General features: G+C 41.8%; 1 protein-coding gene across 1 annotated transcript; it reads left to right on the plus strand.

Annotated features, from left to right (window-relative positions):
* The first annotated feature begins 5,142 nt into the window (after window positions 1-5,142).
* LOC110521892 (mitogen-activated protein kinase 1) lies at window positions 5,143-20,436 on the plus strand. The gene is made up of 9 exons (XM_036969400.1): window positions 5,143-5,565; window positions 7,094-7,276; window positions 8,608-8,797; window positions 9,628-9,744; window positions 9,868-9,982; window positions 11,202-11,333; window positions 12,834-12,943; window positions 16,279-16,407; window positions 16,556-20,436. The coding sequence occupies exons 1-8, from the start codon at window positions 5,363-5,365 to the stop codon at window positions 16,396-16,398; spliced, it is 1,170 nt and encodes a 389-aa protein (XP_036825295.1). The 5' UTR covers window positions 5,143-5,362; the 3' UTR covers window positions 16,399-16,407; window positions 16,556-20,436.
* The last annotated feature ends 964 nt before the right edge of the window (window positions 20,437-21,400 follow it).

The raw sequence follows: 21,400 nt of genomic DNA on the forward strand, positions 1-21,400 counted from the left end.
TGGGGAAATCATTAATTTCCAGGCCCAGGGACATGTGCTAGTCTGTGGTGATCTAAATGTGAGAACCGGACAAGAACTTGACACCCTCAGCACACAGGGGGATAAACACCTGCCTGGAGGTGAAAGCATTCCCTCCCCCATATGCCCCCCTAGGCACAACTATGACAATAACCAACAAAAATGGGTCACAACTCCTGCAACTCTGTCATACACTGGGTATGTACAGTACATAGTCAATGGTAGGCATCGAGGGGACTCCTATGGTAGGTACACCTATAGCTCATCCCTTGGCAGTAGTACTGTAGACTACATTATTATTAACCTCAACCCAGAGTCTCTCAGAGCAGTCACAGTCAGCCCACTGACACCCCTATCAGATCACAGCAAAATCACAGTCTACTTGAACAGAGCAATACTCAATCATGGAGCATCAAAGCCAAAGGAACTGAATAATATTAAGAAATGTTATAGATGGAAGGAATGTAAGAGAGAATACAGTATATGGCATGTGTTCAAAAGTGATTGGTGATCTATTTTTAGTACCACGAGTTTATTGACATCCTGTTCGGATGTTCTCTCGCTATTGAGTGAGTGCTTATGTAACATGATAGTGCAGCTGTTTTGGTTAAAGCAAATGTTTGCAATAAAAATGTCCTGGTGATTGATGTGTATGACCTTGTTGAACTGAAAGAAAATTTGAAACTGTTGGGAAATTTTGTAGAGAAGTTATGGATCTGCTGTGTATCTTGTAAACCCCTTGTATATGAAAAAGTAATTTCCGGGGTAGGTCTGCCAGAGTATAATTAAGACCTGTGAACACTACAAGCAACAAGTGAGATAAACTACAGTACATAAAACATGGCTCTGGACCAAATCTCTGCGTATTGTGTGTTTTTAAAAGCATGCACAGAGGGCAACTATTTTGTGCCTGTCTTTGGCCTCAGGTGGGGAGATTATTCCAACAAGCTTTCTCTAACCTTAACCGTGTTCTGAACACCTCCAAAGCAAAGGTCATGTGGTTCGGTAAGAAGAATGCCCCTCCTCCCACAGGTGAGCTTGAGGTAGTCACCTCATACAAGTACTTGGGAGTATGGCTAGACGGTGCACTGTCCTTCTCTCAGCACATATCAAAGCTGCAGGCTAAAGTTAAATCTAGATTTGGTTTCCTCTATTGTAATCGCTCCTCTTTCACCCCAGCTGTCAAACTAACCCTGATTCAGATGACCATCCTACCCATGCTAGATTACGGAGACATAATTTATAGATCGGCAGGTAAGAGTGCTCTCGAGTGGCTAGATGTTCTTTACCATTCGGCTATCAGATTTGCCACCAATGCTCCTTATAGGACACATCACTGCACTATATACTCCTGTAAACCGGTCATCTCTGAATACCCATCGCAAGACGAACTGGTTGATGCTTATTTATAAAAACCTCTTATGCCTCACCCCCCCTATCTGAGATATCTAGTGCAGCCCTCATTCTCCACATACAACACCCGTTCTGCCAGTCACACCCGTTCTACCAGTCACATTCTGCTCGCTATCATCCAGACGGCGAGCTCAGTACAGGTGCATCAAAGCGGGGACAAAGAGACAGAAAAACAGCTTCCAACTCAAGGCCATCAGACTGTTCAACAGCCATCACTAACATTGAGTGGCTGCTGCAGACATACTGACTCAACTCTAGCCACTTTAACAATGGAAAAATGTATGTAATAAATGTATCACTAGCCACTTTAAACAATACCACTCTATATAATGTTTACATACCCTACATTACTCATCTCATGTGTATATACTGTACTCTATACCATCTACTGCATCTTGCCTATGCCGTTCGGCCATCACTCATTCATATATTTTTATGTACATATTCTTATTAATTCCTTTACACTTGTGTGTATAAGGTAGTTGTTGTGAAATTGTTAGGTTAGATTACTTGTTAGGTATTACTGCATGGTCGGAACTAGAAGCACAAGCATTTCGCTACACTCGCATTAACATCTGCTAACCATGTGTATGTGACAAATACATTTTGATTTGATTTGTATGCAGTTTATATTACAACTTCTAGTGTTTTGTCTAAATGATTGTTCTTTAGTAAATAGGACACTCAACAGTGTGTTAGTCCGAGAAACATTAACTAGTTTTATGTTTGTGAAACCTTGAAATGTACACAATGTGAAGTGATTTTGTAACCATAGTTTTGAATGGGTAATTGTATCAAATATGTATCATTGTATGTTTGAATTGGCGTTCAACATAAACTCTTTTCCTCCCTGTCTTGTAAACCCATTCTTGTAAGTTGGAGCTACTGTACAGGATTTTCTGTGGCTGCTGTACAGTTTTGAGCACTTGACAAGACGTTGACATTTCTGGGTATGTCTCACCTGTAACATAATAATACTAATGATTATGATAATAATAATATTCTATATTATTTTTTTTATAATAATACAAATCTGTCAATCAACCAAATGTATTTCTTAAAAGCCCTTTTTGCATCAGCAGTTGTCACAAAGTGTTTTACAGATACCCAGTCTAAAAATCTAAGACCCATCAATGCATATGCTGAAGCACAGCATCTAGGAAACACTCCCTAGAAGTCCTAAACCAAGGATTAAGACTAGAGAGGAACCATGCTCTGAGTGGACATTTAACTAGAGAGGAACCATGCTCCAAGGGCTGTGCTGAGTGGACGTTTAAGAGTACATGTGCCCCTTATTGTTATTCAAGATGTTCCAACGTCCGTAGATGACCATTAGGGTCAGATAATAAACAGGTGGCTATAGAGTGGGCAAAAGTTCATCACTCAGCAGTCAATGTCATGTCTTTTGTCTTTTTCATAGCCTGAGAGAGAGAGAGAGAGAGAGAGAGAGAGAGAGAGAGAGAGAGAGAGAGAAGATCTATAACATAAAGTTATCACATACGCACACTGTAATTATATTAATAATTTCCTCAAAATTGTCTTTCATAACTGTTGCAAAACATTGAAACGGTGTTAAATATTTTACTCTGGTATACATTGCGAGAGGTAGTAGAGAGAGAGAGTAATATTACCCGGGTAAGTGTGATAAATAAAAACATATACCAATTTCATTTAAGTACCAAAAAACTGACAGCTGTGCCATATAAATTGCAAAATAGTTGGGAAGAGAATTTTGATGTACCCATTCCATGGCACATGGTTAATGAATTGATATGCAAAACAACACCAGATTCAAAACTTCAAATTTTTATATTTAAATTACTATACAAAATTATTGCAACCAATGGAATGTTATGGACATGGGTGATACAATCTTTCCAGCTCTGAAGAGTTTGCTATGAGGAGGCAGAGTAATTAGATCATTTATTTTGGCATTGTCCATATGTAACTCGTTTTTGCACACAGGTCCAGGAATGGATGAAGAATTGCAACATTTGCCTCGAACTAACACTGCAGAAAGCACTACTGGGTGATTCAATAATATAATAATTAATTTATCAAAAATCTTTATTTTTAATTTACAATCTGTAGAAGCTATGAGAATAGAAAGGTTCAGTACTTTTGTGAAACATCACAGCACAGTTGAAAAATATACGCCAAATAGAAATCCAAAATGGATGGTGTTAAGAGATAGATGGGAGGGGTTGAATGGAGCTGAAGGGTGGGACTAATAACAAGATAACCAATGTAAAACATACGGTGTCTATTAAATGTATGTAGGTTCAGAAATGTTGTGAAATACCACAGTTACAAATAGAAATCAAACTGGATGAACATCAGAAATAAAGGAAGGACTAAAAACAAACTAAATATAACTATTGTAAAATAGATTGTGTCTGTAAAATGTGTATAAGATGTATAAACTGAAGGTAGAAGCCTAAGTGTTATTGTTTATTAGTTTACTCCAATTGGGGGAAGGGTGGTAGGGTTTGTGGAGAATAATAAAGGTATATTCTAAAAAAAAGTGTGTTTATCTATATAGGTATGTGTATGTATATGTGTGTATATGTGTAATCGGTTGTGCGTTGTGTGTGGTTGATTGAGACTATAGACGTGGACTTTGGAGATCAGGTTGTTTTAATGAATCAGAATTCACTCTCTGCATCCTGCATCCAGAAGAAAATAAAACAGTTGTAGAGCACCTATGTTCTGCGAATCGTCGCCTCTTTCTCTCATAGTGCATCAAAATGATTTTAGAATACAAAAATGAGTACAGCCTCTCCTTACTATGCATCAACACATAACATATATTTTACATAGATAAAACCACATATCTGCATCCAAAAACAAAATAAAACATTTGTAGAGAATATATGTTCTGCGAATCGTCCCCTCTTTCTACAACATATGCACAATACAAGGGACTGGGATCATTTGAGGTGCTAGCCATTGTTCACACATACAATAAATGGCCTGCTAATACCTTAGCTAGCTTTTACCCACATGTTGAATACAGAATGTTAATTTCATCCTAAAAAGTACAAGTACGGCCTCCCGGGTGGCGCAGTGCAGCTGTGCCACCAGAGACTCTGGGTTCGTGCCCAGGCTCCTTCGTAACCGGCCGCGAAACTAGGCAAGTTAGTTAAGAACAAATTCTTATTTACAATGACGGCCTACCCCAGCCAAATCCTCCCCTAATCCAGATGACGCTAGGCCAATTGTGTGCCGCCCTATGGGACTCCCGATCAAGGCCGGTTGTGATACAGCCGGGATCGAACCAGGGTCTGTAGTAACATCTCTAGCACAGAGATGCAGTGCCTTAGACTGCTGCACCACTTGGGAGGGCCTAGGTGAATGCAATAAGTGTAAGTAACTCTGGATAAGAACGTCTGCTAAATGACTAACATGTAAATGTAAAATGGGTTGTAAAAATACATGAAACATGCCCTGGGTGTGGGGAAAATGAGGAAATAAAGGTTTTTATCACAATCAACATCACATTGGATCACTTTTAAATGCGGAAGACACATTTCAGTTGAATACATTCAGGTGGAACTGACTAGGTATCCCCTTAACGGAAGACACATTTCAGTTGAATGCATTCAGTTGCACAACTGACTAGGTATCCCCCTTTCCCTTTCCCTTTTATTTGGGTTCAGTTTAAATTGTTCTATTCAGCCTGCCATCCAGATGGTGGCAGTAACGCATAGTTGGGATGTCAACCGCTGCTAAAATTCCAAAGCAAAGAAGAACTAGAAACGAATTCATTTACACAGTCTGGAGGGGGGCATTGAACGACTCGTATTCATCCGTCAACGAAACGAACCAAGGAAATATATTTAACAGTCCTATCAACCTGAAGTCATTTTTAGAGTTGCGCCAGGCCCCCTCCCAAATATTGACTGAAAATAGTAGATTTCTAGACTGAATCATGGCGGATTCGAGCAACAGTGCTGCTTCGACTGGAGCTACAGGCTCGAATACTGGTGCCGCCGGGGCTGTTGAGCCGGAGCGAGCTACTGGAGCTGCGGGGATCAAGCCCGTGTTGGAGATGGTAAAGGGGCAGAACTTTGACGTTGGACCCCGCTATGTCAACCTCTCGTACATCGGGGAAGGGGCCTATGGAATGGTTTGGTAAGAGAAAATAAACAATGTTCGCCGTAAAAACGTTGCCTTCAGTATTTATATATATATTTTAAACAAGCCAGCTAAGCTTCGCCTGAAGGCGTTGGCTAGCTCACTGCCTCCTCATATCGCCTAATAATTGACATATTGACAACTAACGTTATCTGGATGTAAACGCACAAGTCTGCACATACCCTTGTTGTGTATTCAATTGCACTTAACGTTACCACTGGTAGTGAAACTATTTATACGTAGTTAACTGGCTAGCTAGCAACAGATTGACAGCGTTTGGCTCACTTAGCTAGCTAACGTTACAGTAGTTAGGCTTGTAGGTAGTTACTAGCTAGCTACGCTGTGTGGTTTTACTATGTTTTGATGCCCACCTATTGTATCCCAGTAACGTGCATAATTGCATAAAACGAACAAGCTAGTTTCTACAAGACAAAGCATACGTCATTTGTAGTACATTGGGGCAAACAACGCTAGCAATCTAGCTAGTTTGCAAACTAACTAGCTATATTATAACCGCAACGCAGGCTAACTTGCTAGCTAAAAACGTTATCTTACAATTAGCTACCTAACTAGCTAAGTCGCTAATAGGCGTGGTTATTATGAGGCTGCCAAAATCTTTTTCAATACAGGAAGTGGGATGAAGTGATTGCGCAGGTCTTTGTAATCTTGATACATTTAAACAGTCCATCGTTACTAGCTAGTTAGTTACCGGTAGCTAACTAAACAGTTCGTTGGTTAGTTAACCAACCTCACTGATCGTACCACTAGTTTTCTAATAGAAAATGTCTCGCGAGGCTTTCTGTGCAATGTTGCATAGTGCACAAGGTGGGCGAGAGAATTGTTTAATTAAGCAAGATCAAAGATTGAGTTTAGCACGATTTCAGATGTTTTTATTGGTCCTTTTATGGTAAAGGAAACCATACTTTACAGCTATATGCAGTATCAACATTTTATCTACGTCTTGTAGGTGTATGGATGTCAAGTCAGCAAGGCAAGTTTTGACTTGTGAGTCAGGGCAAGCATTTCTGGCCTTATCCAAGTTATCTAAACAATGGGAAAGTGTTACACCATTATTTCATACATGACATTTTTGACCAAATGCAGAACTTCCTAGGGCACGCCATAGCAAGCACACTCTGAATGTAATCAAAACCGTGTATAGACTGAATATTTATTTTTAATGGCTCAAGAATGGCTTTTACATTTCCTTGACAGTTGTATTTACTAAGTTGTCAATTAGAGCCTAACCTTTAATAATTCAATATGAGCCCCTCTTCTGCAATGGTTCCTCTGGTTGTCTCATTGTGCTCATGCTCACGTGTCAGTCATCACTGTGTCACTATTATAAAGAACTGCCATGTCATATGCAATGTGCTGGGCTTATTGTGCAGGTTGTAACTGGAGCCCTCTCTTCCCCATCTCTCCCCCACATCTTTCTCTCTCCCTGTCTCTCTCTTACATCCCATCTCTCCTACCTCTCCCCCATATGTCTCCCTCTATCTTCTCTCTCCTCCACCCCACGCAGCTCGGCCAATGACGGCATGACAGATTCTCGCGTCGCCATTAAGAAGATCAGTCCATTTGAGCATCAGACGTACTGTCAGCGCACACTGAGGGAGATCAAGATCCTGCTGCGGTTCCGCCATGAAAACATAATCGGCATCAACGACATCCTGAGGGCCCGCCGCATCGAGTGCATGAGGGACGTGTATTCTTTTACCCGGAAAGGGGGATACCTAGTCAGTTGTACAACTGAATACATTCAAATGAAATGTGTCTTCCACATTTAACCCAACCCATCTGAATCAGAGACAAATGGGGAAACTGGCTCTCTCTCTGTCTCTGTCTGACAACAGAATAGGCCTAATTTAAATAATAGTAATAAAAGAACCGAAATATGCAGGGAAGAGCATGCCCAGAGCTAATGGCTGAACAGTACCCGGATTGAAATTGGACTGGGAGAGAAGGCCAACGTTGTTATTATTATTATTATTATTTTTTACATCTGCTCCACCCACCTGCAAAATTACACAAGCATGGCTCCTCGCTCCACTCAGCTCACATGCTCTGGTGTGGTATTAAAAAAATATTCAGCTTTTCTCCACTCATATAAAATGACGTAGTATTGCATGACATGGGTTTATCAAAGGCTATTTTTTTTCTCAGACCAGCAAATACCTTGATAGATTTATGCAATTCATCCAGGCTGTATCACAACCGGCCGTGATTGGGAGTCCCAATTGTTCCTAACTGACTTGCGTAGTTAAATAGAGGTAAATACATTTTAAAAAATGCTTTTATTATAAAGTTTAAAAAACAGTTTCTGAAACTGCATAGCTAAGGCTCTAGTCTGTCCAAGGAGTGAGGGTAAATGGTATGCATTTTCTCTGCTATCTACCTTGTTTTAATTATTATTTTGGGTATAGGGGAGGGTCCAAAAAAATTACATTTGTGGGAGGGTCTGGTACAAATATATTTTACTGAAGGGGGGGCCATCCATTTTCATTTAAAAGTTGTTTGAGTTTTCTCCAAGTATCCCTCATTATAAATGTGCAGTCCCTAAATGTTTTGCATGAGTGCAGTATTTCCTTGTTCCTAGGTTGATGACTTAACCTTTGTTTTCAGTGTTATAATTCCCTGCAGAAGCATTGTAAAATAAGCAAATTCATTGGACCTGCGCTGAAGCGAAAATTACTGGAAGTAAATGTTAGCAATACAGGGGGGACTACGCGATATTATTATGGGTGTGTAAAGGCCTTTATGTTTACTAAAACTCCACCAAAAATTCACACTGAATACAGGGAATTGTTTACGGTCAGGTTTAAATGGATATGTGGTTGTTGACCCGTAGTGCCTGTAACTGTCATATTCCTCCTCGTCCTCTGTTGTCTCTTTAAATGGCGCCCCCTGCTGGTTCCCAGCTATATAGTGCTGAACCTTATGGAGACGGACCTTTTCAAGCCTAGATCTAACAGAATAACATGGGTTATGGTTGGGTCCCCCTCTGTTCGTTAGGCTCCTTAACCCCTTGTTTCCCAGCTACATAGTGCAGGACCTGATGGAGACAGATCTGTACAAGCTCCTGAAGACCCAGATGTTGAGCAACGACCACACCTGCTACTTCTTGTACCAGATCCTGAGAGGCCTGAAGTACATCCACTCTGCCAACGTGCTGCACCGTGACCTCAAGCCCTCCAACCTGCTCATCAACACCACCTGCGACCTCAAGGTAATGATAACCAGAATACTACTACTAACCCTATCTACAATACTACTACTGCTAACTCCAAACTATAACTAACCCCAACTGTAACCTTAAGGCATGGTTAGCTACCCATTGGTCTAAGATTGGGGCTGATATTTATAAAACGTTTCAGTATAAGTGCTGTTCTATGCCTTGTATTGCCTTGTCAATTCTTTTTTATTTATGTAGCTAGGCAAGTCAATTAAGAACAAATTCTTATTTTACAATGACGGCCTACCCAGGCCAAATCCTCCCCAAATCAGGACAACGCTGGGCCAGTTGTGCGCCACCCTATGGGACTACAGATCACTGCCGGTTGTGATACAACCCTGGATCAAACCAGGGTCTGTAGTAACGCCTCTAGCACTGAGATGCAGTGCCTTTGACCGCTGCGCCACTTGGGAGCCTTAACTATTGCCTACCACTGGGCGCGAACTCGTGATACTCAGTGCCGAAGCGTGTTGCTCAGACCACTGTGCTACGGCAGTTCACTAATGGACAGGAGGCACCTGATCCTAGATCAGCACTTTTTCTCTGAGACACTTATGAATATGCCCATGTTTACCTTAGCTATCACCCAATCATAACCATTAGAGAGTGGGGAAATCTAACCTTGGACCAGTGGTTAGGGTCTAACCAAGGTGTGAAGAAAAGTATCTACTCTATAACCAGAAGAGGGCGTTGTGAGGATTTGCTGGCATGAACAGGCCCGTATTTATTCCGCCGATTCTGTTGCAAATTGTTTCTTAAGTTGAAGCTTTGCATATGTGTGTCTACATGCTTCTCTGCGTGTTTTAACGAGCCTCTTCCGTCAGATCTGTGACTTTGGGCTGGCACGGATAGCTGACCCAGAGCATGACCACACAGGCTTCCTGACAGAGTATGTGGCTACGCGCTGGTACAGGGCTCCTGAGATCATGCTCAACTCCAAGGTGTGTGTGTGTGGACTGTGCATTGATTCCATGTCTGTGGACCATGTTTTCTCTGTCAGGGCTACGCCTAGTCCTTTGTGTATGTGAATGAATGTGTTTGTACTAACTCCGTGTGTTATTCAGGGCTACTCCAAGTCCATTGATATCTGGTCAGTGGGCTGTATCCTGGCTGAGATGCTGTCCAACAGGCCCATCTTCCCTGGGAAGCACTACCTGGACCAGCTCAACCACATACTGGGTGAGAGACAGGTTGTGATCCAAATGGCAGCCTAATCCCTATCTAGTGCACTTCTTTTGACCAGAGCCTTATGGGCCCTAGTCAAAAGTAGTACAATATAAAGGGAATAGGGTGTGACACTCCCTCAAACCTTTGCATGACTTGCTGTGTGCTCTTTTCTGAAATACCCTTTGGAAATATCCTTGACTTTGGCTTCTGTCTGTGAGAAGGGTGGACATGCTGAACTTGCCTTATACACTGAACAAAAATAGATCCTCAGTATCTTGTCACGGTATATCTATGCATTCAAATTGCCATTGGTAAAATTAAATTGTGTTCGTTGTCTGTAGCTTTTGCCTGCCCATACCATAACACCACCGCCACCATGGGGTTGACATCCACAAACCACTCGCCCACACAACGGCATAGATTCTTGTCTGCCATCTTCCCGGTACAGTTGAAACCAGGATTCATTGGTGAAGAGCAAACTTCTCCAGCGTGCCAGTGGCCATTGAAGGTGTGCATTTGCCCACTGAACTCTGTTCCGACGCAGAACTGCAGTCAGGTCAAGACCCTGGTGAAGATGACAAGGACGCAGATTAGCTTCCCTGCGAAAGTTTCTGAGAGTTTGTGCAGAAATTCTTTGGTTGGGCAAACCCACAGTTTCATCAGCTGTCAGGGTGGCTGGTTTCAGACAATCCTGATTCTGGATTTGGAGGTCCTGTGCTGGCTTGCTTCCATGTGGTCTGCAGTTGTGAGACCGGTTGGACATACTGTCAAATTTTCTAAAACGACACGGTAGAGAAATTAACATTAAATTCTCTGGCAACAGCTCTGGTGGACATTCCTGCAGTCAGCATGACAATTGCATGCTCCCTCAACTTGAGACATCTGTGGCATCGTGTTGTGTGACAAAACTGCACATTTTAGAGGGGCCTTTTATTGCCCCCAGTGCAAGGTGCACCTGTGTAATGATGATAATTCTGTTTAATCAGCTTTTTGATATTCCACACCTATCAGATGGATGGATTATCTGGGCAAAGGAGAAATACTCACTTAACAGGGAAGTAAACAAATTTGTGCACAAATGGATCTCCTGAAACATGGGACTAACACTTCACATGTTGTGTTTATAATTTTCGTTCAGTATAAATGTTATATTTCCATTTTCAAAGCATTTCAACTGTTTGCTACCTTGCGTCCTGCTGAACATGTTTAAAGTGTGTGATTGGTTGTGCAGGGATCCTGGGCTCTCCCACTCCGGACGACCTGAACTGCATCATCAACATGAAGGCCAGGAACTACCTGCAGTCTCTGCCTGAGAAACCCAAGGTCCCCTGGAACAAGCTGTTCCCCAAGGCGGACAGCAAGGGTAGAATACACATATACACACATTATTACATTATAGTAATTTATCTTACCCAGAGTGACTTAGTTTGTGCATTCATCTTAGGGTCACTAGGTAAGATCGTTATTGTAAGTAAAACTGTTCTTCAATAAAGCAGCTATTAGCTAAGTCAGTGCAATGTTTAGTGCAAGAAAGGCAAGTACAACAGCATTGTTTCATTATTTTTCACACATGCATGTGTACACACCTTCCCATGCTAACACACACAAAATGCATACATTCACAGTTTTTGCTTGCATTTGCAAGCATTACATGCATACACACACACTCACACTTCCCTTTTCCTAGCTTCACTAGTGGTCCCTGTTTTCCTACTCATGTGTGAGCTTATGGGAATACTGGCTTTTGGTACACCGAGTAGACTTCAACCTAGTTCAAATGGTAACATTAGGTGTCTATCCTTCCCTTTCATGTTGGATTGTGGTATTTATGGATAATCTATTGATTTTGGGAAGAACTATCCATTTAAAGGTCATGAACAGTAAAAATCCTGTTTTTCATTCAATTTGGATGAAACAAGATCAAAGTATGTTGACCAAAGTATGAAAATGACTACATTGATCAAGTTTGATCATAAAGTTAGTGGTCCCCTCCCCCATGTCAAACACTTTGGATTCATGAGGTGGGATTAGTAAGGGGATAGGGTGACATCACCCTAACTAATTGTAATACACCAATGGTAACATAATATTCCCTTACCTAATTTAAATAAGTATAGCCTTGTAACCAACATTGGCGAAGGGTGCCAAACTGTGACTGTTGGGTGTCAGCAAATATATAATACAAATTTTACACTTCATCTATGGCAAAGATGTTTGTTTCTCCTTTCATCTGTGTCTGGTGTTAGCTAGTTACTGGCTAGCTAGGTCTTCAGCCAGCTTGAAACAAAAGGGGGGAAGAGTCATTCAGTTGTCAACACATCCGTCAGTGTTGCTGTGAACCGCATCCCAAGAGACATGCCAAACATTGATGCAATTTCGATGTGCTTTGAGTTGCTTTGTGTCTCACAAAATTAGCTTGAGATGATTTTACTGCAACACGGCCCCACTGCATCCAAGTTGATTTACACACTACTGGTCAAAAGTTTTAGAACACCTACTCACTCAAGGGTTTTTCTTTGTTTTTACTATTTTCTACATTGTAGAATAGCGTTGAAGACATTAAAACTATGAAATAACAGATATGGTGTTTTAAAGCTTTTGACCGGTTGTGTAGGTCTTTCAAAGAGCTGTCAGTCAAGGCGAGTTCATGAATGTAAGCTCCCCGGCCCACTCAGTATGTCTTTTCAAACTTCCTGGTAGTTAGCCATGAGAGGGGGGGGATTCATTTTTCTCCGATGTTGAGCATTTCTATCCAAAACAAATATTATAGCTGAGTAACTCAAAAGGCTTTTACATGGGAATCAGAATGCCTGTTAAAGACCTTTTTAACAACACCCGTCTCTCCCTCCTCTCCTCCCTCTAGCTCTGGACCTGCTGGGCCGCATGTTGACCTTTAACCCTATCAAGCGCATCACGGTAGAGGAGGCCCTGGCTCATCCCTATCTGGAGCAGTACTACGACCCCACTGACGAGGTATGACAGCAGCAGGCCGCCCTCACATACACTAGTGCCCTCACATACTGTAGTGCCCTGTCCAGAAACCATCGAAGGCCCTTTACACATATGAAATTCATTACTCTGGTTCAATTTCCTGAAGCGTTTGAGAATTCTACAAAATATGTTTTGCTTTCACAACGCCTAGAAATAGACCACATTTTACATGCTAGCTTTCTAACGGTCAAAAAGTTCCACGCGGCTCACGCTGTCAAGTCACAATACCTGAAACTTTGGTCCTGGATTGGGGTCCCACTACTCACGCAGGTCCAGGATTTGTTTCAGCCATGGTTTGTTTGCGTTTTGCACATGCGTTATAGCGTGGATCAGTAGGGATGCACATCTTTCCCTCTCAAGACATTTCGATGCGTATCTAGATACATGGGCTCTGATGCCATACAAGAACGATATATTTTAGTTTGAAGCGATTCAGTTTAGAGAACAAATTGATGTGATACGATTCGATACATTAACATTTGTTGAATAAACACATTTTCCATTCTAAATAGAAATCTGCCGCTGGATCTCATGAGCTGGGCTTCTCTGAGCTGTATGTATGTGAGCAAGCCTCGTTCAGCAGGTATAGCCAGTAGCTTACTTTTATTCCAGTAAAACACTATTTTCAACAGCATATAGATGATAATACCCTAGCAAATTAGTTGAGTTGTCACTCGACTATAGTAATAAAGCCTAATATCGCGCAAGCCATTTTGGCATTTGAATGCTGAAGGTGCAGATGTGCAAGATTCAGGACAGGCAGCCTACCTCGCGTTGGTCAGGGTGTCAAGGCTGGGCACAGTGTGCAGTTTGGTTAGGATACTGATAGGCGTGTAAAGTTTCAACAAACCCACTGTAGCATTGTACTTCTCATAACCCACTCTGGGCTAATGTGATGGGCTGTAACTGCTAAGTAGCTCTCTGTTGCCCTGGCAGTCCGTCCATACAGTATGTAGTAAGTGCAACACATTGGATAATTCATTGATGACTTCAGCTTGCTTATATAGAGTGGGTACTACTTGTTTGCTGAAATGGGTATGAGAGGGCGAAGTTCATAAGCACTTTCAAGAGGTGCTGAAAACACCCTATTCTTCTCAACCACTGAGAATGGGTGCATATTTGTGGCTATAAACATACCAATCGCTCTTGTAATTTCTTTGGCCTGGTCAGAATCCACTGAGAAGGGCTGTTTGCTCCAGTGGTAGGAATACTGGGGTGATGTCGGCCCGTCAAAATGAAATCCAATTTTGGTGCCATACACATTTAGCAGATGTTATTGTGGGTGTAGTGAAATGCATGCGCGCGCGCACACACACAGCAATAGTTAAATAGGATGGCATTGACCAGAGTACAGTAATATACATGTGACATGAGTAAAACAGTATGCAAACATTATTAAAGTGACCAGTGATTCCATGTCTATGTACATAGGGCCTCCAAGGTGCAGGGTTGAGTAACCGAGTGGTAGCCGGCTAGTTACAGTGGCTAAGTACTAGGTGGTGATACAGCCCGACAAGATGCATCTGTAAAAGTTTGTTAGGGTCTTAGGGGCCAAGCCACATTTTTTCCTGATGTTGATGATGGAGAATTCTCCTGGTTTATCGACCCCACCACTCGCCATTGTACAGAACTGGATCCTGGCTGCGTATCACAAAAGGACAGCAATTGAGATTTTATTTTGGATTAAAATGTTTGCATGAGCACTAGTTGTTTCAACGGAATAGTCTGAAATTGTTTTTTTTCCCCCCGGCTCAGATTGACTCGAGGCATACAACATAACGTAGGCATAGCCTAAAGGCCTAGTGTTTTTATACATTTTCTTGAATTTATTTATTTGGGTTCACAGTGCGGACCGAAACGAGGTCCCCGTGCTGAACGGTTCGGTACGAGATTTTCAGAAGGTAGAAAGTAATATGAGCAACAACCAAAATGTGAATCGGCAATTCTGAACGTTTGAATCTATTTTCTTTCTGACGATGCGAGCTGCATTTGGATCGGTTTGTTGTCCGTGGACCGATGCAGTCGTATCTTAAAAATTTGAATCAGGGACTGATGCGTGTCATGAATAGTTACATCCCTACGGATCAGGGTACCAAACGCTCCAGGATCATATGTGAAAGCGCCCTAAGGTGTTATGATTTCATGTACTGTAGCCTATTTGTTGTATACTGTTATTACACTTAAGAAAGTATACTTAGCAAAAATATAAACGCGCCATGCAACAATTTCAATGACTATATTGAGATACAGTTCATATAAGGAAATCAGACAAATTAAATAAATTCATTAGGCCCTAATCTATGGATTAAACATGACTGGGCAGGGGTGCAGCTATGGGTGGGCCTGGGAGGCCATAGGCCCACCCCCTGGGGAACCAGTCCCAGCAAATCAGAATGAGTTTTTCTGAACAAAGGGGCTTTATTACAGAGAAATACTCCTCAGTTTCATCAGCTGTCGTAGCTTTTGCCTGCCCATACCATAACCCCACCGCCAACATGGGGCCCTCTGTTGACATCCTCAAACCACTCGCCCACACAACGCCATAAACTCTGTCTGCCATCTGCCCGGTACAGTTGAAACCAGGATTCATCTGTGAAGAGCACACTTCTCCAGCGTGCCAGTGGCCATCGATGGTGAGCATTTGCCCACTGAAATTGGTTATGACAATGAACTGCGGTCAGGTCAAGACGCGGTTGAGGACAGCGAGCACACAGATGCGTTTCCCTGAGACTGTTTCTTCCTTGTGCTAACCCATAGTTTCATCAGCTGTCCGGGTGGCTGGTTTCAGATGATCCCGCTGGTGAAGAAACCGGCTGTGGAGGTCTCAGGCTGGCATGGTTACACGTGATCTGCAGTTGTGAGGCCGGTTGGTCATACTGCCAAATTCTCTATAGTGACGGAGGGGGCTTGTGCTAGAGAAATTAACATTCAATTCTCTGGCAACCGCTCTGATGGACACTCCTGCAGTCAGCATGCCAATTGCACGCTACCTCAACTTGAGACATGTGACATTGTGTTGTGACACAACTGCACATTTTAGTGGCCTTTTAATGTCCCCAGCACAAGGTGCACCTGTGTAATGATCATTCTGTTTAATCAGCTTCTTGATATACCACACCTGTCAGGTGGATGGCAAAGGAGAAATGCTCCCTAACAGGGATGTAAACTAATTTGTGCACAACATTTGAAAGAAATAAGCTTTTTGTGCGTATGGAAAATTCTGGGATCTTTCATTTCAGCTCATGAAACATGGGACCAACTTTACATTTTGCATTTCTACTTTTGTTCAGTGTAGTATTTTCATTGTGTGTGTGTAGCCTGTAGCAGAGGAGCCGTTCACCTTCACCATGGAGCTGGATGACCTGCCTAAGGAGAAGCTGAAGGAGCTCATCTTTGAAGAGACGCTCCGCTTCCAGGCCACCTACCAGGGCTCCTGAGACATAGAGGTACACACGCATACATACACTCACATCGCTCCATAACGCTTACTAGAGCTTTGAAAAAGATAGGTGGGCATTCCGCTCACACATGAAGACACTTTTAGCTGTGACGTTTTTTCTTTTGTCATTTTCCTCTCCTGTTCATGTGTTTCAGCGTTGAAGACAAGTGACAAAGCGAGTCTTGAAACAGGAAGACTCCAAACGACAAGATACAAAAACAACATATATACAGCATACAAAAAAAAAGGACCAGAAACATTTAACAGTTAGTATTTTCTTATATATATATTTTTATTTCTATCGCGGGGAAGTTGTTTTTTTTGGTGGGGGGACTGTTGTCTACTTAAAGGAAAGATTCACCCATTTTTGAATGTTATTTTGTTTATGTGCATCTCAGCGACGTTCTATTGATTCCTGGGTTATTTCATGTGTATCCTGAGCTATTGCCAATCAACCAGGCAGAAATTCGGATGGTATGTCGTAGCATTGTGATAAAGACACTCTCACTACACTGTAAGTTAATAGGAATTTGACTGTTATATCGCAAAAAACATCTATAATATGTCAGATTTGGAATACTGGCTGATGTCACATGGGAGGTTGTCTTCTCTCGAATGAGCCATTGATCATATTTTGGGGATTATTCCTACCTCGAAATGTGTAATTAAACAGAGGGTCCACCACATTTCTCCTATTTGTCTGCTCTTTAAGTTGATGATGCATTTCATGGTTCCATTGCGTATGTCAGACTCTGTTCTGCGAGGCACATCGAGCTGCAGGTTAAACATGGTGAGATTGTAGACTCCTAAATTGATAGTGATGTTTGTTTAGGCAATTTTACAACTAACTATTTTACATGCTGATATTGACTCTGGTGTTATTTTGTGTAGCTACATTTTGCTTGCCAGCCAGCCCATAAAGAGGGCATTGGATTGTGGGTTCCATTTTCACATGTTGCCACCAACCTTATTATAACAACAAAATGAAACATTTGTTCACAAATATATTGTTCTTACATTGACACTGTAAATTATAGGAATTAGTGGTTTTGGGTGGATATTTTCTTTAAGTACTACTGTGCTCATTTTAACCACCACCAGGATACTCTTCCCTCTATCTCTTCTTTAACTGCTTTCTGTGAGGAGTGTGTACTGTTTAAAAAGCAAGACCTTAATCTTACCCCCGTCTGACCGACTCCATTTTACCACTCTTCCCTGTGAGCCTTTGTTCTTTTTTCCCCTCTCTGTAAATCTGTGCTCTTTCTCTCCATCTCTTTCTCACTAGCCACAGTATGTGTTACTGTATTAACCAACACCTTAACTGTCTGTCTTGCTCCATGGAATTGTTGTTTGAGAAAAAAAGAGAAAGAAAAGATGGATGGGCGCCGGTTATATGTGTACATACATGGTTTTGTTTGAGTGATCTCGTGGCGGTTTGGTTTGTACACCATTATTTGAATGTTTATGATCAGTCAGGAGTCGTATTTGTATGTTTTGAAGTTTATATTTGACAATAATTTAATGGTTTTATTGGGGGGTGATTTTTAGACATTCTTTACTTGCAAAAACAAACATTCTATGTTTTACTGGCATGTTGAAGTTTTATATTTCGTTGTCTTTTCTTTAGAAATGATGTATGTTGTTCATCTAAATGAACATGCATACATTCTTGAAATGTACAAAAGTGGCAAAGGGAGAGTGGGATGGAGGCATGGAGAGACGAGAAATGGCTTGAATGGTCTTTGTACTGTAACCCACAGCTGGCTTTCTCTATCCACACATAAAGAGGACTTCAGAGTTTTCAGATAGAAATGCATGACCTAGAACAGGCAGGATTACCCCACATCTTAGACATGCTGATGTGATTTCCCTATTCTTTCTGTGCTAGTCTCTGACTCACTAACACCGATCAGCGACATGCCACAGACCCTCACCGGTCCTTAAATGGGAGGTTAAGAAAAAAACTCCAATCTTTGTTGGAGGGGTACCTATAGTATGTTTCTTTTTGCCCAAAACCAAATTCAACTTGAAATCAGCCTCCATATTAGAAAATGTTAAGTTCTCTGCCTGTTTGCCATTCCTCCCCCTCTCCTCCCTTTATGTGTCTGGTATCGTTTCAGGGAGGACAGTGATCTGTAAATACTGTTCATTTATTTAGTTGTGGAGGGTGACAGGCAGAATCAGCAGATTTCCGGCTGACATATACTTCAAGCTTGTGTTAAACTGATAATGGTTGCCACGGTTACTGTGTCTATGGTAATTAGTGGCTGATTTGCTCTTTGTTTTATGGTGATTGTTGCTCAGAGCTTAACGCATCGCTGTCAGATCCCAGAATGTCACATTTTCCACTCGCATCTAACAGTGGACTGCTCCATTTTGCCATAGCACATCCTCAGCCCCTCAGAAGCTATAAGCCTCTATTCATTGGTAGAAGTGGCCCTACTTTCAGATCTGGGATCAGTTTAGCCTCTCCTAATCCTTACATTTAGTCAATAGAGGAGGCGGAGAGTAAATCTGAGGCCAGGTCTGTGTTCAGTACATTCTGGAACGTTCAATTGAACGCAAGCAATGCTGTACTGAACGACCAGTTGATAAACAGGGAGGGGTTGGGTAACGCTGTCAGCATAGCTACTGCCCTTTTTAAAACGCTGTCAGTTATGAGCAAACACACATCAAAGTGTGTTCAAGAATGTTTTGGGGAAACGTGTCGGTCAGCACAAACCGTTCCGCAACGTAGCAAATGTTAAAGCGAACTGAACGCACCTCTGATCGATCAGTGCATATGTGCAGTATCATCCATTCCACATCCCTCGATTACCAGCCATGCTATACTCAAAGGGCTTTCCCTCTCAGGTCCCACCCACCTTACATTTATCTTGCTTCTGATTGGCTGAGACCTCCCAAACCACATCCCAGGTTGTGCTGCCATTTGTTGACTCATTTCTTTTTCTCTTATTTCCTCCTGTACATTTTGTTTTCTCCTCTCTCGAACTAATTCCCCATCATGGCTAGAAATTACAGCAGATCCGATTTAAAGGTGAGGAGCCTTTCTTGAGTGACATCTGTCAGTCATGTTGGGGGAAGAGGGGTTACTTGCGTCAGCCATGTCAATCATCTCAATCACCGCACCTGCACTTTGCCACAGTAACCAAACTTTTTCCCCTTCTGTTTTTTTCTTTCTTGTTTTATTTTTTAACTGTTTCTCTTAAGTCAAGACATTGGCCTACTCTTTTGCGGTTACTTACATTTCTTCTTTTTCCTCCCTCTAATCTGCTTGCTTTTCTGGGCAGATTTTTCATGGAAGCTCACTGGAGCTCGTCACACTTTTTATTGAGTGTGTGCGTGTCAAGTGTCTTAACACACGTTTGCGGTGTCCCACCCTGGTCTGCACTGTTTCATGTGTGTGTGTATAGTCTGTGGTTGAAACACAGCAGAAACTACTCCAAACGACAGGATGTATGCATGTTTCTCTGCGTCTGTGTTTTATTGTTTTGAAACGCACTCCAGAGGCTTTCCCCTTACTTGTATCTGCATGTTTGGATTCTTGTGACTGTCTGTCGTTCTCTGACCAAAAGCTGCTTTACTATCCCCCAACCCCTTTTTACCCCCCTCCCACCAGCGACACGACCCAACTGACCGCCAGTCTCATCGGAGGACCATGCGAATGAACCAACGGGACCATGTTTGCAATACGCAATCACTCACTTTTTCACAGACACACGCATACACACATCCTTGCACACCACATATGCACACGCACGCAATACATGAATAAAACATGCATAGTCAGGCAGGTTTCTAAATAATGTCCTTTTTTAATTAAATGGCTGTTCTTATTATTGTTATAGTGAGTTGTTTATTTTTTTTATACAAGGGAGTTTTTTTTGTTTTTTATTTCTCTTTTTTGTTTCACTTATGGTTGTGCTATAACTAGTAGTGTTTTCACAGATATGAGCTATTGAGGGTTATCGTCTATGAGTATTATGAATTAAACAATTATATACATATAATAAATACAATTCCTGATACTGGTGAACTGTCTGGTTTTCTTTGTCTTATGGTCTGCCCTTGATGGTGGTACTGAATGGCAGTGTGGACAGCGTTCTAGAAATATCTTAGGATAACAGTGAATTTACCAGTAATATTCGCTGTTAACGTGTCACAACCGGCTAAAAAAAGAGTAATCTCCTCCCTCCTGTTCCAAGCCAAGTTGTCTGTCCTTTTCCTCCTTGGCATGTCTCTGCATGGGTTTGGTATTCTCCCACAGGGCTCAACCTCTGTTTACTTCATCAAGGTTTGGGAATACGTAAAGCACGACTTTAGTTTAATAGCTAATGCAGGTTTGGGTGACCGACTGCATTTGCTATACTGGTTGGTTACAGAAGGCAAAGGGCACTAGAACGTCTTACAATTTGCAGTACCTGCTTAAACTGGACCTTGGATGTGTGTGTGTGTGTGTGTGTGTGTGGCCTTGTCAGTTGAGGAAGGAATGCTATACTGGGGAGTGAACAATTACTTTTCCCTCTGGCATACATGCTATGCTTTTGCTTCTCTCCGAATATCTAGTTTCTCGTTTGCTACCTTTCAGCATTTGTATTGGTGTAAACAATGCTGTGCTATACAGTATTCTGCTGAAGTTGCATGCCTGCTTGTGAAAGTGCATTTACATCTATTCTTTGTTAAGTACACAATGTCTATGTGTGTGTTTGCGCCCGTGTGTGATTAAAAATTAGTTTACATACCCATCCTTTGTTAAAAGGTTCCTGACGGCATCGAAACCTGCCATGTATCAACGCTTGCTGACACGCTCTTTAACAGCCTATAGTGGTAGCTTTCTCTCATATCTGTTGCTAGAGGTAGCACCCATAATGTTATCATTACATTCATATTCCCACCCATAAATGCATGTTATTTGAGGTTTGCTTTTAATGTATTTTATAGCCGCACTTCGTGTAGGATAGTTCCATTTACATGATTACCTTATCACACACACAGTGAAA

This window comes from Oncorhynchus mykiss, chromosome 30 (genome assembly GCF_013265735.2).
Source record: "Oncorhynchus mykiss isolate Arlee chromosome 30, USDA_OmykA_1.1, whole genome shotgun sequence".
In the NCBI taxonomy this organism is placed as follows: Eukaryota; Metazoa; Chordata; class Actinopteri; order Salmoniformes; family Salmonidae; genus Oncorhynchus; species Oncorhynchus mykiss.

Bases quoted from the DNA above. Each gene is read 5' to 3' on its own strand.
- LOC110521892 (XM_036969400.1), top strand. From the start codon at position 5,363: ATGGCGGATTCGAGCAACAGTGCTGCTTCGACTGGAGCTACAGGCTCG. The intron at 5,566-7,093 runs GTAAGAGAAAAT...CACCCCACGCAG, and splicing joins GGGGCCTATGGAATGGTTTG to CTCGGCCAATGACGGCATGA. The intron at 11,334-12,833 runs GTAGAATACACA...TCCTCCCTCTAG, and splicing joins CCCCAAGGCGGACAGCAAGG to CTCTGGACCTGCTGGGCCGC.